The sequence below is a fragment of the Physeter macrocephalus genome, chromosome 12 (genome assembly GCF_002837175.3).
Source record: "Physeter macrocephalus isolate SW-GA chromosome 12, ASM283717v5, whole genome shotgun sequence".
NCBI lineage: Eukaryota > Metazoa > Chordata > Mammalia > Artiodactyla > Physeteridae > Physeter > Physeter macrocephalus.
In genome coordinates this window covers 10,541,688-10,555,363 of record NC_041225.1, presented here as the reverse complement: position 1 = coordinate 10,555,363, position 13,676 = coordinate 10,541,688, and the positions used below count along the sequence as shown (strand labels likewise).

The following is a 13,676-nucleotide window of genomic DNA, read 5'->3' as shown; positions in this document are numbered from 1 at the left end:
CCCACCTCTCCCCACATCTCCCCAGCGCTCCCCACCTCTCCCCATCCCTCCCCACCGCTCCCCATCGCTCGCATTACCGCCTGAACCATCCCCTCCCCCATGGTCCGTGGAAAAACTGTCTTCCACGAAACCGGGCCCTGGTGCCAAAAAGGTTGGGGACCGCTGCCCTACACCCTTCAGACAAGACACTACACCAGCAGCCAAGAGGCTGACTCTAGGTGCAGCCCATCTCCCCGCCAGCTGGGCCTCAGTGTTCTCGTCTATAAAATGACAGTGTCTTCATCTATAAGAGGACAGTGTCCTCAGCTGTAGTAGAAATGAAGTCTGACCTGGGAATTCTAACAACACAGAAAACAGATGAACATGGTTCTAGTCTATTTGGATCAGGAGAGTACAGGGGACACAGAGAGAGGGGAGCCCAGAGTCTATAGTATTCCTTCCAACGTGGAGCCTGGGATGGCTGTGACAGCCCAGGTGCTACGGGGCAAATTGGAAAACCCCTAGGTTAGACCGTCTTTCAGTTCCTTGCCGTCCTGACCTTCGGAAACTTCGCTCTGGCAGCTGAACTTGGTGTTGCTCATGAGAAAACTGACCAGAGGGCGTGATTTGCTACAGGAAGGGACAGGAGACGTGAAAAGGTCCTGGGGCTGCCGGGGCTTCAGCTTTGGGGGAGGTCAGAGCTGGTGGGGAGGCTCTTCAGGGGCTCCCAGTCCACCCAGAACACTCAGGAGAATAACAGCCAACCGTTTACTGGGCACAGCACACCCCTAGTCGCGCAGTTCCAGATCCTTCTCTCCTGTTTCCTGCAACAACCCTGAACAAACAGCTAAGCACTTCTTTTTGAAGCAAAACATCTGTCAGGCACCTCTGACATGCCAGGGAGCTTCTCACGTCCCCAGCTCAGAGGTAAGTGCTACGATTTGGCAGCACCACCATTTGAATCCAGATCGGCAGTGTTTATTCTACCACAAAGAGCCTGCTCCTGCTGAAAGGGAGGCTCGGGGAGCCGGGCCGGAGCCAAACCACGAGGCTGGAGGGGCTGCTAACCACAGGCCCTAGTGAGCCTCAGGCCTGGGCGGCGCTGGGCAGGCAGCCAAGGTGCGAGGCCGGGGCACGGCTGGAAGTGGGGTCCAGGGAGGGCGAGGGAGCCCAGCCAGGAGGAGGGAGTGTCCTCCAGCTAACAGAGGCTAAGAAGGGGAAAAGGAAAAGTGAGAGGAGAGAGCATCTTGATGTGGTGAATCCAGGCTCACATTCTCCGAGCCCATGGTGCGTGGCTGGCCCCAGCAGGAATCTGCTTTTTGTTACCCAGTCTGAGGAGGAGGATTAAGAAGCGGAAAGGAAACCCGTGGGGATGGCACTGGGTCTGTGGTCCGCGGGGTGATTTACAGCCGCGTCATCCCGGCGCTGGCTGCCTGGGCGGGCCCTGCCGAGGACTGGCCCGGAGTTCCTCCCTTGTTCAGTCTGCCTGCGGTCAGGGAAGGCACGGAAGGCTGGGGCAGCTGAAGCCGTCCCGCTGGCTGCCCTGTAAAGGCGGCCGCCTGGCCGGGCCCAGCCCCAAGCCCTCAGTCGGCTCTCAGACTCCACTGAAGCCATGGCTGCCACCCAAGAGCAAGGGAGACAGTGGGTTTCTCTCGCCAAGGCCTGACCTTCAATTCTCAACCCCACCCTTTCCCTAACGTCTGCACGGGACCTGCGTACCCACCACCCACCTGGGTCCAGGAATCTCGGCACGTGCATCATCCGTCCAAGGAAGCCTTATGTCAACTGGAGCATGGTGGGAAGAACACTGGGAGGCCTTAGGTGCCACGACCTTTTTTGCAATTAACCAACTGTGTGACCTTGGGGAACTGACTCTCCCTCTCTGTGCTTTAATTCCTTCACCTGTACGGCGAGTACATGTACATGGATTAGCACTCCCCAAAGCGTGCTCTGCAGAATACTAGCCAGGTGAGGTACATCCCATGAGTTTGGGAAACATCACAGACCTTGGCCCTACTTTGGAAAGTCACTGTGTATGTGAACATATTAAAGTCTCTGAAAAGTCCTACAGTAAGGAAACTCGTGTGGCTTTACCTACCCAGTGTTTTCCCGACCCATTTGATTGTGTGACTGCAGCTGCATCGTGAGGAGTAGAAACTCACTCTACTCTTTCCATTATTTAAGGCCGCACAAGGGCATTTCAGAGGGGCCGGGGGAAAGTCTCGGGAAAGCTTGTGAAGCTCAGTAGGGGCCATCTACGGCCCTTCCCTCCAGGTGCCTGCCAACAACATCACTCAGCCACTTCCAGGCTCTGCTTCTTTCTTGCCTGTCTGCCCATTGGCCCGATCTCTCGGCATCCCGACGCCAAGCACCCAGTGAAGGCGGTCAGTTGGTCCAGCCTCAGTCAGATTTCTTCCCCTAGACCAATCTGGTGTGGCCGAGAGACAGGAGACAAACCTACCCATGCCATCGCTTCAGAAGAGGTGGGGTGTGTGTGTGTGTGTGTGTGCGCGCGCGTGTACGTAGGTGTAGGTGTGGACGTGGACGTGTGTGCACACACGTGCAAGCGTAACTGCAAATACAGGCGAGAGGGCTGGACATACTCCCCACTGTGACAACCACACCACAGACCCCCTTCTCATGTAACTCCTGGCAACATCCCGCTTGGGTCCATGTGAGAAGCACAGCTTGAAAGGGCCTCTTGCGTCCCCTCTGGCTCTGGCCTTTTGCGGGTGGTGTTCCCACTGCGGCCAAGGCTCTGATTATGGCTGGGTAAGGCTCTCACCGTCCTGAGGAGCCCCCTGCAGCATGACCCCTCCACACAAAAGATGCCCTTTAAACACGAATATAAACTTTAAAAATGACTAGACAAGATGCCTCCCAGGTCCCTTTCAGCAGGTCTGACGTGCTGAGTCCGATTGAAGTGATTTGGTCAGGGTGACAAAGTGTCTGGGTTTATCACCTTCAGAAATCATCTTTTTTTCTTTTTTGGCCACAGCATGGCCTTCAGGATCTTAGTTCCCCAACCAGGGATCAAACCGCACCCTCGGCAGTGAAAGTGCAGAGTCCTAACCACTGGACCGCCAGGGAATTCCCAGAAATCATCTTTTTATCTGCTCACTCATTTGTGGTCAGAATGTCAGCTCCACAATGGCAGGCACATGGTCGTTTTGTTCGCTGCTGTAGCCCCAGAGCCTAGAACAGTCTGGACACACAGTAGCATCTCAATAAATATTTGCTATTTATTGGATGTGCGAAGAAATATTTCCAGTTACCAGGCATTTTATTTACTGTAGCATTTAAGTACCACCAGATATGTTTCCTATTTCGAATGTAACACTGAGCATTTTTGTAACTGTGCCTATGCTTTAGGGGAACTTTCGGTAATTGTTGTGAACCCAGGAACAACGTTGTATCTTTCTGCTTTTGTTCACTTCCAGTTTTTAAATTTCTAATTATACCTCCTCTGCTTACTAAGTTTGTCCCTGGCTTTAAGTGGATTGGCTTCCTCTCCTCGTCACTTCTGTGTGCTGCAGGGTAATTTTATCACTTTGGGGGCATTTAAAAAAAAACGATTATTTCTGCCCATAAGTTATTTTACCTTTTAAGTTCATTTGCAGTCACTTCACCCATTTAACCATTTTTGACTGTTTTCAAATCAGACATCTTTCGGTATTTAAGCAATTTGTATACAGCCTTCTATGTGTAGAAAAAGACGTCAAATGGGATTGAAATCCTGAGTTTTTTGTTTTTTATGGTTTGTCCGAAAAGGAGCAGTCAGATTGCAATGTTACTTTAAAACTAAAATATGAAAGACAAGCAGGGAGGGCATGGGAGAAGTATTTTTCAAGACCCACACTATCGGGCATTATTTTACCTTTCACTTTTACGTACACCAATATATGGACTAGAAAGGATTTGGTTCTAAATGCTGTGACCACTAGGGTTCATCTTGGCCCCAAAGTCAGTGGGACTCTGGGGCCCTGGGCAGGCTGGCTGATCTCTCAAAGCCTCAGTTACTCATCTTTAAAATGAGCACAGGGGAGGGATAAACTGTGAGATCGGGATTGACATATACACCTATTATATATAAAATAGGTAACTAATAAGGACCTACTGTAGAGCACAGGACTCTACTCAATACTCTGTAATGACCTATATGGGAAAAGAATCTGGAAAAAAGTGGATATATGTATACGTATAACTGATTCACTCTTCTGTACACCTGAAACTAACACAACATTGCAAACCAACTCTACTCCAGTAAAAATTAAAAAAATAAAATTAAAAAAATAAAATGAGCACAGTAATAGTATCTACTTTCTAGCTCAGTTGCAAGGAACCAATGGGACAAGACAGTCACACTCCCAGCAGGGCCTGGTACACAGTGTAAGCACCAGCTCCCATTCCTGCAAAGAGCTGGGTCCTTGGTGTGATTCACTGGTGTTTGAAAACATAAAATGGCATCATAGGCTGAAAAGTCTCAAAAGAAGTCACCAGAAATAGTCATATGGAAACAACTGTCATCTTGACCAATCTGCTTTAGACAAATTCTTTTTTAAAAATAAGCACAGGGTTTCGCTGGTGGCGCAGTGGTTGAGAGTCCGCCTGTCGATGCAGGGGACGCGGGTTCGTGCCCCAGTCCGGGAAGATCCCACATGACGCGGAGCGGCTGGGCCCGTGAGCCATGGCCGCTGAGCCCGCGCGTCCAGAGCCTGTGCTCCGCAACGGGAGAGGCCACAACAGTGAGAGGCCCGCGTACCGCAAAAAAAAAAAAAATAAGCACAACTTTTAAATTACTTAAGTCCCATCCATGACGAATGAATAACCAAAGTGTGGTATATTCATACAATGGAATATTATTCAGCCATAAAAAGGAATGAAGTACTGACACATGATAGAACTTGGATGAACCTTGAAAACAGTATGCTAGGTGAAAGGAGCCAGACACAAAAGCCCACGTATTACATGATTCCATTCACATGAAATGTCCAGAACAGGGAAATCCATAGATTAGTGGTTGCCTAGGGCTGGGAGGGAGAAGGAGACTGCTAAAGCATATGGGGTTTCTTTGGGGGCTGAGGAAAATGCTCTAAAATTGGCTGTGGTGATGGCCACATTTTAGTGAAAAAACTAAAAAATCATTGAATTGTACACTTTAAATGGGTTAACTATAATCTCAATAAAAATGTTAAAGTTTTTGGGACCTCCCTGGTGGCGCAGTGCTTAAGAATCCGCCTGCCAATGCAGGGGACAGGCGTTCGAGCCCTGGGCCGGGAAGATCCCAGATGCGGCGGAGCAACTAAGCCCGTGTGCCACAACCACTGAGCCTGTGTGCCACAACTACTGAAGCCCGCGCACCTAGAGCCCGTGCTCCACAACAAGAGAAGCCACCGCAATGAGAAGCCCGCGCGCGCCGCCACGAAGAGTCGTCCCCGCTCGCCGCAACTAGAGAAAGCCTGCGTGCAGCAACGAAGACCCAACGCAGCCAAAAATAAATAAATGAATAAATTTATAATTTAAAAACTGTTAAAATTTTTCTAAACACATAAGTAGTATATGTTAATTATAGAAAAGTTAGAAAACACAGAAGGGTGAACAGAAGAAAATCATTTAAATCACCTCCATCTCCCCACCGAGAGAAAACATGATAGTGCGGGGTGATCGCTGTTCCCCATACTTTTCCTTTTTTTGTTTTTCCTAGTTGATATACAATGCTGTGTTCATTTCAAGTGTACAGCAAAGTGATTCCGTTATATATATATACATATATATGCACATATATATATATATTCTTTTTAGATTCTTTTCGATCATATGTTATTACAAGACATTGAATATAGTTCCCTGTGCTATACAGTAGGTCCTCGCTGTTTATCTCTTTTATATATAGTAGTGCGTATCTGTTAACTCCAAACTCCTAATTTATCCCTTCCCCCCCTTTTCCCCTTCGGTAACCATAAGTTTGTTTTCTCTGCCTTTGAGTCTGTTTTTGTTGTGTAAATAAATTCATTTGTATCATTTTTAGGATTCTACCGATAAGTGATATCATATGGTATTTGTCTTTCTCTGTCTGACTTGCTTCACTTAGTACGATCATCTCTAGGTCCATCCATCCACATACTTTTCCTTTGCGTAGGCAGACCTATGTTGGATTTCATGGGAGTGAAATCAGCTTGTGCAAACTGCACGGCAAGCTGGTGTTTGTGTTTTCTCCAACACTCCAGCCCATACATCTTTGCATCTGGCAGATCTGCTTCCACATCTCCGAGGGCCAGGCTCTGCCGAGGTTATTCTGGGCACAAGCATAGGCCTGGGCTTCTGGCCTCCAAACTTCCCAGGGAACTGGAAGCAGGTATGGACCAGCCCACCCCCAGCGCCTCCCGCCTCGCCTGGCCTGGGCGCCACGGGAGACAGGCAGGAAATTTATGAGCATTTGGAGCTGGCTGCTCTTTGCTGAGGGCGGGAACATGGTGTGAATCAAAGACCACACTGTGTCCAGGCTGGGAGGGCTCTCAAGGTGCCAGGATCTAAGAGTTGCAAAGTTATAGCCAGAGTCCCTTGTGAGCCAGGAGAATCCGCCCGGGGACCATGAACTGGGGGAAAAATTCATTTAGTCATCAAAGATTTATTGAGTTCCTCCTGTCAGCTCTGTGACAGACATCAGGGTTGGAGGCCCTGCCTTGCAGCAGCTTACAGTCTAACCCCAGGGCAAAGCAGAAACCACCAAAATGCTATCCTGGTAAATGCTGTCGAGTCACCCCTTCCCCTGCCCCGCGCCGTGTCCCTCCAGGCCACTCATCAGAGAAGTGAATACGATTGCCAGGGGCTCCCGGCTACAGGGTGCGCATAGCTTCCTGTGATGCTAGGAGGACGTCCTGCCCTGCCGGCCCAGGCCAGGAGCAACGGTGGGTCCAGCAGTCTAAACCGCTCGCTGACTGAGGCCAACATTTATGTTCAAACCTCAGGGTCAGTCAAGGACATACAGAGGAACTTTCCTAGCTGTAGGAAACAACCACTGAGTAACACTGGGGACCCCTCCTGTGCTAAGATGCTGGAGCTGGAGCTGGGACCCAGGCACCCGGGCCAGCACTAAGAGAGCACCGTCCAGTCCCGGGCGTCCCCTCTGTTCCAGTACAGCCTTGCTCGGAGTTACTTCCGCCCACGGGAACGGAGGCTCCAGGAGGGCAGGGTTCTGCTGGCTGTGTCCCTGCTGTGTCCCCAGTCCAGGACAATGGGGGCTCCAGTCCAGCTGCCTGCCCCGAGACCCACCTCACTGCAGTCTGGGGAAATGTGTTTCCCCTCTGGAGCCTCCAAGCACTTCATACCGACTCCTCCTATACCCCTCTGTGCTCGAGTTATGGTTGGTGCAACTGCCATCGCCCGCTTGCTCACCCCGCACAGCTCCACCACGAGCTCCTGAGAGAGGGGGCCAGGTCGTCCTCGGCTCCCTGTCCTCCCAGGCCTGGGGACAGAAGTCAGTGAATCGGCTGAGAGCGGCCTCGTCCGGAGCCCAACACACTCCTTTGCATGTGCGGTTGTACAGTCCTTGGGAGGCGTTGTCGCTGCTTCCATTTTGCAGATGGGGAAATGGAGGCCCTAGGTCACACGCTAGGATGCAGCAGAGCAAAGCAGACCCCTCAGCCCCTAGAGGATTCAGCTTCTTCACTGGCAATCGGGACTAGAAAGTCCTCAAGCCATCCCCCCAGCTGCCACCTCTCTTGGTTCTAAGAAGATCTCAGCCTTCATCCCCTGGGGCCTAAGGGAAGGTGGGAGGCCAGAGCTCAGAGGGGGAACCCGCGCCTGCAGGGGACAGGCGGGGAGACCCCAGGCGCCGCCGTGCCGACCCTTCTCGGGCTGCAGGCTGACAATCTCTGCTTCTCTCTCCGTGCTCCCGCCACCTCTCTCTGTGCCAGCTCTCTCTTGGCCTCCCCTCTGCTTCGCTCTCCATGTCTGTCAGCCGATCTGCCTTTCTTGGTCCCCACCTCACCCCGCCCACAGTACAGGGCACGGCAAGGGCCGAGCTGGCCTGGGTGAGGCCTGAGGCCCAGCTGCTGCAGCTTCCCATCTGCTCCCCATCCTGTGAGGTTGTCCAGCCAATTCCACTTCGCTGCACGCTGCCCTTCCAGACCCCAGAAGCTCAAGGAGCTCCTGCCCTGGCCCCATAGCCAGAGAAGGCACCCAGGCTGGAGGGCAGCAGACAGGTGGCCCAGCCAGGTGAGGAAGGCCCTGCTCCCTGGAAGCGTCCCTCGGGCCCCGACACATGACCCTCACACACGTCCCCCCCCCACCGCCAACACTACACATATACACACACCCCCAACCACAGTGTCGGGGGTCCCCGGAGCCCCCATCATGCTTCTGCATATCTCCGTGCCTCCCCTCTCCCCAATCCTTTATTTTTATTTAATTTACTTTGGCTGCATCGGGTCTTAGTCGTGGCACGCAGGATCTTCGCTGCAGCATGCAGGATCTTTAGTGCAGCGTGCGGGAACTTCACCTGCAGCGTGAGAACTCTTAGTTGTGGCACGTGGGATCTAGTTCCCTGACCAGGGATCGAACCTAGGCCCCCTGCATTGCGAGAGCGGAGCCTTAGCCACTGGACCAGCAGGGAAGTCCCTCCCCTCCCCTCCCCAATCCTTATAGCAAAGCGACAGCACGAGTGATGGGGCACCAACCAGACAAACCAATTCATGCTGAAGTGCTGGCCCACAATCCTTTGCAAAGCCCACAGCATGACTTCAGGAGACCCCCAGTAAGAGTCTAGCTGTGGATATTTCAGGATCAGTGGGGGCAATAATGGGGGGCTGGGAGAGGCCATGAGGCCCCTGGACAGCCCAAACAACCAAATGATTTCTGAAAAAACAGTGTGCAAACCCCTCCTCTGGCCCCGCCCATCGTCCCTAAGCCCCTCATAGCTAGATTCGGGAGCTACCGTGGGATTCAGGAAAGGGTAGGACATCTCTGATCAGGGCTCTTTACTCACCACCATCCTGACCGTCAGTGACACAACAAAAGTACTGGGAAGAGAAACGGATCTCTCACACACACACACACTTAAGTGCACGTACATACGCTCCCTGACGCACAAGCACCCTCACTGACGCGGTGCAGCGCAGGGGTTAAATGCGCCGGCTATGGCATCAGACAGCCTCTGTTTGAATCCTGACTTCCCCATTCCACCAGCCGTGTGACTCTGAGCAGTTACTTAACCTCTCTGTGCCTCGGTTTCTCCACCTATAAAATGGTAATAATAGTAGTCTACTGTCTGAGGTTGAAGAGAGGATTAAAGATCACAAAGGCTGCAAAGCCAAGCACTCAGGGTTAGGCAGCCATGTGTCAGTACACACACGTGTGTATGTATGTGTGTGTGTGGGGGGGTCTCCCCCCATTTGCATGTCAGCTCATCAAGGCAGGAACTGTGTCTCCCCATCAGGTGGCCAGGGCCCCACTGGGGACACGGCAGAGAGGAGCTGCCCAGGAGATAGTGTGGAAGACAGCTAGAAACACCTCACTTGCTTGGGCTTTCACGCTTCCATTCATTCGGCAAACATGTACTGAGTGTTCAGACCGTGCCGGGCTCCATTCGGAGCATGGGGGGCCCCCCCGCAGTGAGCAAACCAGACAAGGACCCCGACCCGCCCAGCGCTGCCCCCCGCAGGAGAACAAGTCCCTGAACAGGGGCGAGTTTCCCTAGAGAAAGGAAGCCGTGTGTTTTCTGTGCCCAAACAGCTTGGACAGGTCCCAGCTCCCAATAATTGATGCACTTCCCTGCATTCTCCGTCAGTCGCTACTGGATGTACTTCAGCTTCCTCTTGACAACTCAAGGTCAAGCCCGGGAACGTCAGTCTACAGAAGACTCCCCAGGTCCTTGAGGCTTCTGGGGCCCTTTACCCCGACGCTAAATGGCTCCAAGCCTCTTGGCTCTTCTGAGCCCCTGGTGTTGCTCTTTTTGTTCTCTGTTTCTTCCCACGCCATCAGGCCATTGGCTGTGATTCTGGGGGCTGTCACTGCACCTGCTCCAGGAGCTGGTCTCCTGGTTGTTTCTGCTCAGCTGCTCTGACCTGAGCCTTCAGGGAGTCAGGCTTGTAAGAACTGTGTGCAGAGCTAAGCAGAGTGGGCTCCGAAGAAGGTCCTGCAGGGCTCTCCTGTGAGCTTTCCTGCCTGGCCTTTGTGTCGTTTAGCCTGAGTTCCAAAGGGTGGGGCTTTTGTTTTGTTCTCCAAAGTGACCCAGCACCTAAAACAATGCCTGGCACATAGTAAACACTCAAAACTGTTTATTCTTAAATAAATGTACACCGTCCGTCCTTCAAGCTTAATTCATCTTTTTCTGCTTCTGTTGAATAAACGAAGCACCACGGCGTGTATACGTGGAGGGGGTGGGTGCCAAAGTGGATCCTGACCCCTGGGGGAGAGGGGAAGTTCTGAAACCCTTGAAGACCTCCAGGCACCTCCCCAGTGCCAGACACTCAGTCCACCATGTGGGAGACCCTCCATCTGATCCTGGCAGACAGTGCCTACAGATGCCCCAACAAACCGGCGCACATCACATACACACACACACACACACACACACACACACACACACACAAAAGCAGAAGGACAGACTCGGTGTCTGCTGCCTGGCAACAGAGTCAAGTCCACCCAGTCTAAGTCCCTGGGTGGGGAGGGGACACTCAAGGTCCCTCGTGTCCTCCAGGAGCCCCAGTGACTGCGTAGTGCATCCAGTTGACGTGGCCCTTTCATGGCCATCATTTCCTTGAACCCTCCTCACCCATGGACATTTCTATCCATGTCTCATGAGGAAAGCGAAGCTTGGAGAAGGCAAGTGCCCGAGCTGACAGAGCTCATGAGTGGCTGGGCTGAGACAGACCCACGTCACTGCTAGACCCCCTCACCTTGGGAGAACAGAGGGCAGGGATGGTCTAGATTCAGGAGCGCTTGTTTCACGGGGCTGGATGAGCCTAGGTCCTGCCCGGCCCCACCCAGCTGTGTGGCACTGAGTGACTTCACCCCCCTGGGTCCCAGCCTCCTCATCTAGCTCCCATGGCTAGTGACGTGGATCTCAGGAGGTCACTGCAAAACTCAAGAGGAGAAGAGGCATGAGAAGGCTCTGCAAACTGAAAAGCACTGTGCAGAGGGACCAGGTCACCAGTGGCCTGGCCTAGTCACCTAGGTTCTCTGAACCTCAGTGCTGTCAACTGAAAACAGGGCTACTGGCCCTCACTTTGCGGGGCTGCGGGGAGGAGTAGGCAAACTCGCAGAGATGGGGTCCTGACACTGTGGTTGAGGTTGTGACATTGGTCAGCCCCGTGGGGAAGAAAACCACTCTGTCAAAAATTAGGGTCAACTTTCCAGGGGTGAGCCACGTGGCTGTTTACCCTGCTGTCCTCCCAGATGAGAGGCCCCAATGTCCTCCTCAGTTTCAGGGAGAACACCCCTTCTTTCAGGGCGGGTAGGGGATGTCTGGACAGGACTGACTGAACTGGTGAGGAGAAACGCTCTTCCCGGCAAGGCCCTGCCCTGCCTTGGATGTAGCGTGTGGATGAAGCACTCAGTGCTGTGGCAGCCACTGTGCAGTCATGAGGTAAAGACCAAGAAAGAAGCCTGAAGCCTTAGCATCACCAGAGCCTTGGAGCCAGGGAACAGTCTCCTCACTTCACCTCTCCTAACTGTAAGAAACAGGAGCCCTGTTAGTTTAAGCTGCTGCTAGAGGGGTTTCTGTGATCTGAAATGCAAAGCTTTCTACACTGATTCAAGGCAACAAGAGCCCAAACTCCCCAAACAGGAGCCTGGGGGAGCCCAGGGGCACTTCCCTGTCTGTGTCCTAAAGCCCCTAGTTCACTCTTCCCTAGAGTCTTTGCCTTCAGCTCAGGAATATTCAGCCCCAGCGTGTGTGGATTTTCGTGGAAGGAATGCTGTGCATTATTTGGCAGCTTCCTCTGTGCCAGGAGCTGGGACACAAAGATGAAAGGGCTGGGCTTCCCTGATGGCGCAGTGGTTGAGAGTCTGCCTGCCGATGCAGGGGACACGGGTTCGTGCCCCGGTCCGCGAAGATCCCACATGCCGCAGAGCGGCTGGGCCCGTGAGCCATGGCCGCTGAGCCTGCGCGTCCGGAGCCTGTGCTCCGCGACGGGAGAGGCCACAACAGTGAGAGGCCCGCGAACCGCAAACAACAACAACAACAACAACAACAAAAAGATGAAAGGGCTGACAGTCTAGCTAGAGAGGTGTACTAAACACACATTGTGTGACATAATGTAATGTAGTATAGAGTTTTAATATCACATAATTTATCAGGTAACATATCACCTAAAAATATAATATAATGACATAAAATGAGCTCTAAAATATCACATAATAGAGTATCACATAATATATCATTACTTCATACTGTACCATAGGATGCTCTCCTGAATTAGACTCTACACACCCCTATGGTAAGGGCAGGGAGGTGGCCATGCTATGGGGCCCTGAGGTGGAGGCTGGGGTAGGGGTCAGGGAGGGCTTCCAGGAGGAGCTAATAAGCCTTCCAGAATGAGAAGGACTTAGCCAGACAGACAGGGTAGAAGGGCATTCCAGGCAGAAGGGAAGGCATGAGCACAGAAGCCAAAAATAGCCCCTCTGGGCGAGGAGTTCCGCGTTGATGGGAGTGACCGGCTAGAGCCAGGTCACTTTGGGGGAGGGGCAGGTGCCCTGTAAGGGAGTCAGGCCTCTACCCTTGGCCTGTGGAGAGCCCCTGAGGGGTCCTGAGCAGGGGAGTGAGGCAGTCCGATCTGGCTTTCAGCAGAGCTGCTGGGAGGGGCTCAGGTGGGTATGAACTGAGCCAGGGAAGCAGCTGGGCGGCAGGGCCAGGCCCCAGGTGGCCGTGAAGTCTGGGCAGAGAGCTAAGCAACTTGAAGGCAGGAAAGGCTCCCTGCTTCGCCCTCTAGAAACATTTATACTAGGAGGTCAAGAAGGCAGGGATTTATACCTTCCCCTAGAACCAGCCTCCGGTCTGCAGGGGCAGGTAGAAAAAGGACGACCAGGGCCTGCTGGCGGCCCCTGTGCCAGGCGATCCACTGTGCCAGGGGCAGGGGCTCAAGGCTGGGCAGTGGGCAGGACAGGCCTGGTCACTCCAGTGGGAGGGCAGCCCCGCCCTCCCTCCTCCTCCCACTGGTCCTCTGGAAGCCCCAGGGCTGGAAAGCAAGTTCTGGTCCCTGGTCGGACCCCACATCATCACCAGGGGCCTGGGGCCAGCGGCCACCCCTCCTTCCCCGGGCCCTCCTCACCTTTGGCTCCACGGGGACCAACTTCTCAGGCAGGAGACACGGGAGGGAGGACAGAGTTCACAAAACAGTTTCACATCCTCTGCGCCACTGACCCCTGGATAGGTGGGCAGTCAGGCTGGCATCTCCCGGATACGACACTTGAGCAAGGCCACCCAGCTACGCAGCCCCCTGGGCAGAGACGAGACCAGCCTCAGAGTCCAGACGAGGTAGCTGCCCACCAAGGCCTTAGCAGGGAGGGGGGGATCTCGGCCCATGCCCAGCCCTGCCGACGGGGAGATTAATGGCCCTGACATTGTGATAAACTTATATCTATTTTGTCCTGCCAGAGCTGCCACCTCTCCGACCGAAACGGGGAAGAGAGGAGAAAGGAGTGAAGCACGGCGCCTGAGTAAAGCGCAGATGAAACGCCCTCCAAAGCCCGAGCCT

The 13,676-nt window shown here is 53.3% G+C and overlaps 1 protein-coding gene across 5 annotated transcripts in view; it reads right to left on the bottom strand.

Annotated features, from left to right (window-relative positions):
• The window catches only part of ATOH8 (atonal bHLH transcription factor 8), a 35,613-nt gene that overhangs the window by 3,177 nt on the left and 18,760 nt on the right, over positions 1-13,676 (bottom strand). The window contains exons 4-5 of one of the 5 annotated variants that reach the window (XM_028497024.2): positions 13,251-13,418; positions 8,395-8,479 (exon numbers count right to left, since the gene is read on the bottom strand). The exons of 2 other annotated variants lie outside the window; for them this stretch is intronic. In XM_028497024.2, coding sequence (XP_028352825.1) covers positions 13,321-13,418 — 98 coding nt within the window. In that variant the 3' untranslated portion in view covers positions 8,395-8,479; positions 13,251-13,320. Of the gene's footprint in view, positions 1-8,394; positions 8,480-13,250; positions 13,419-13,676 lie in introns of those variants that run through there. 2 more of the 5 variants (XM_028497023.2, XM_028497026.2) reach the window with 2 other exon arrangements.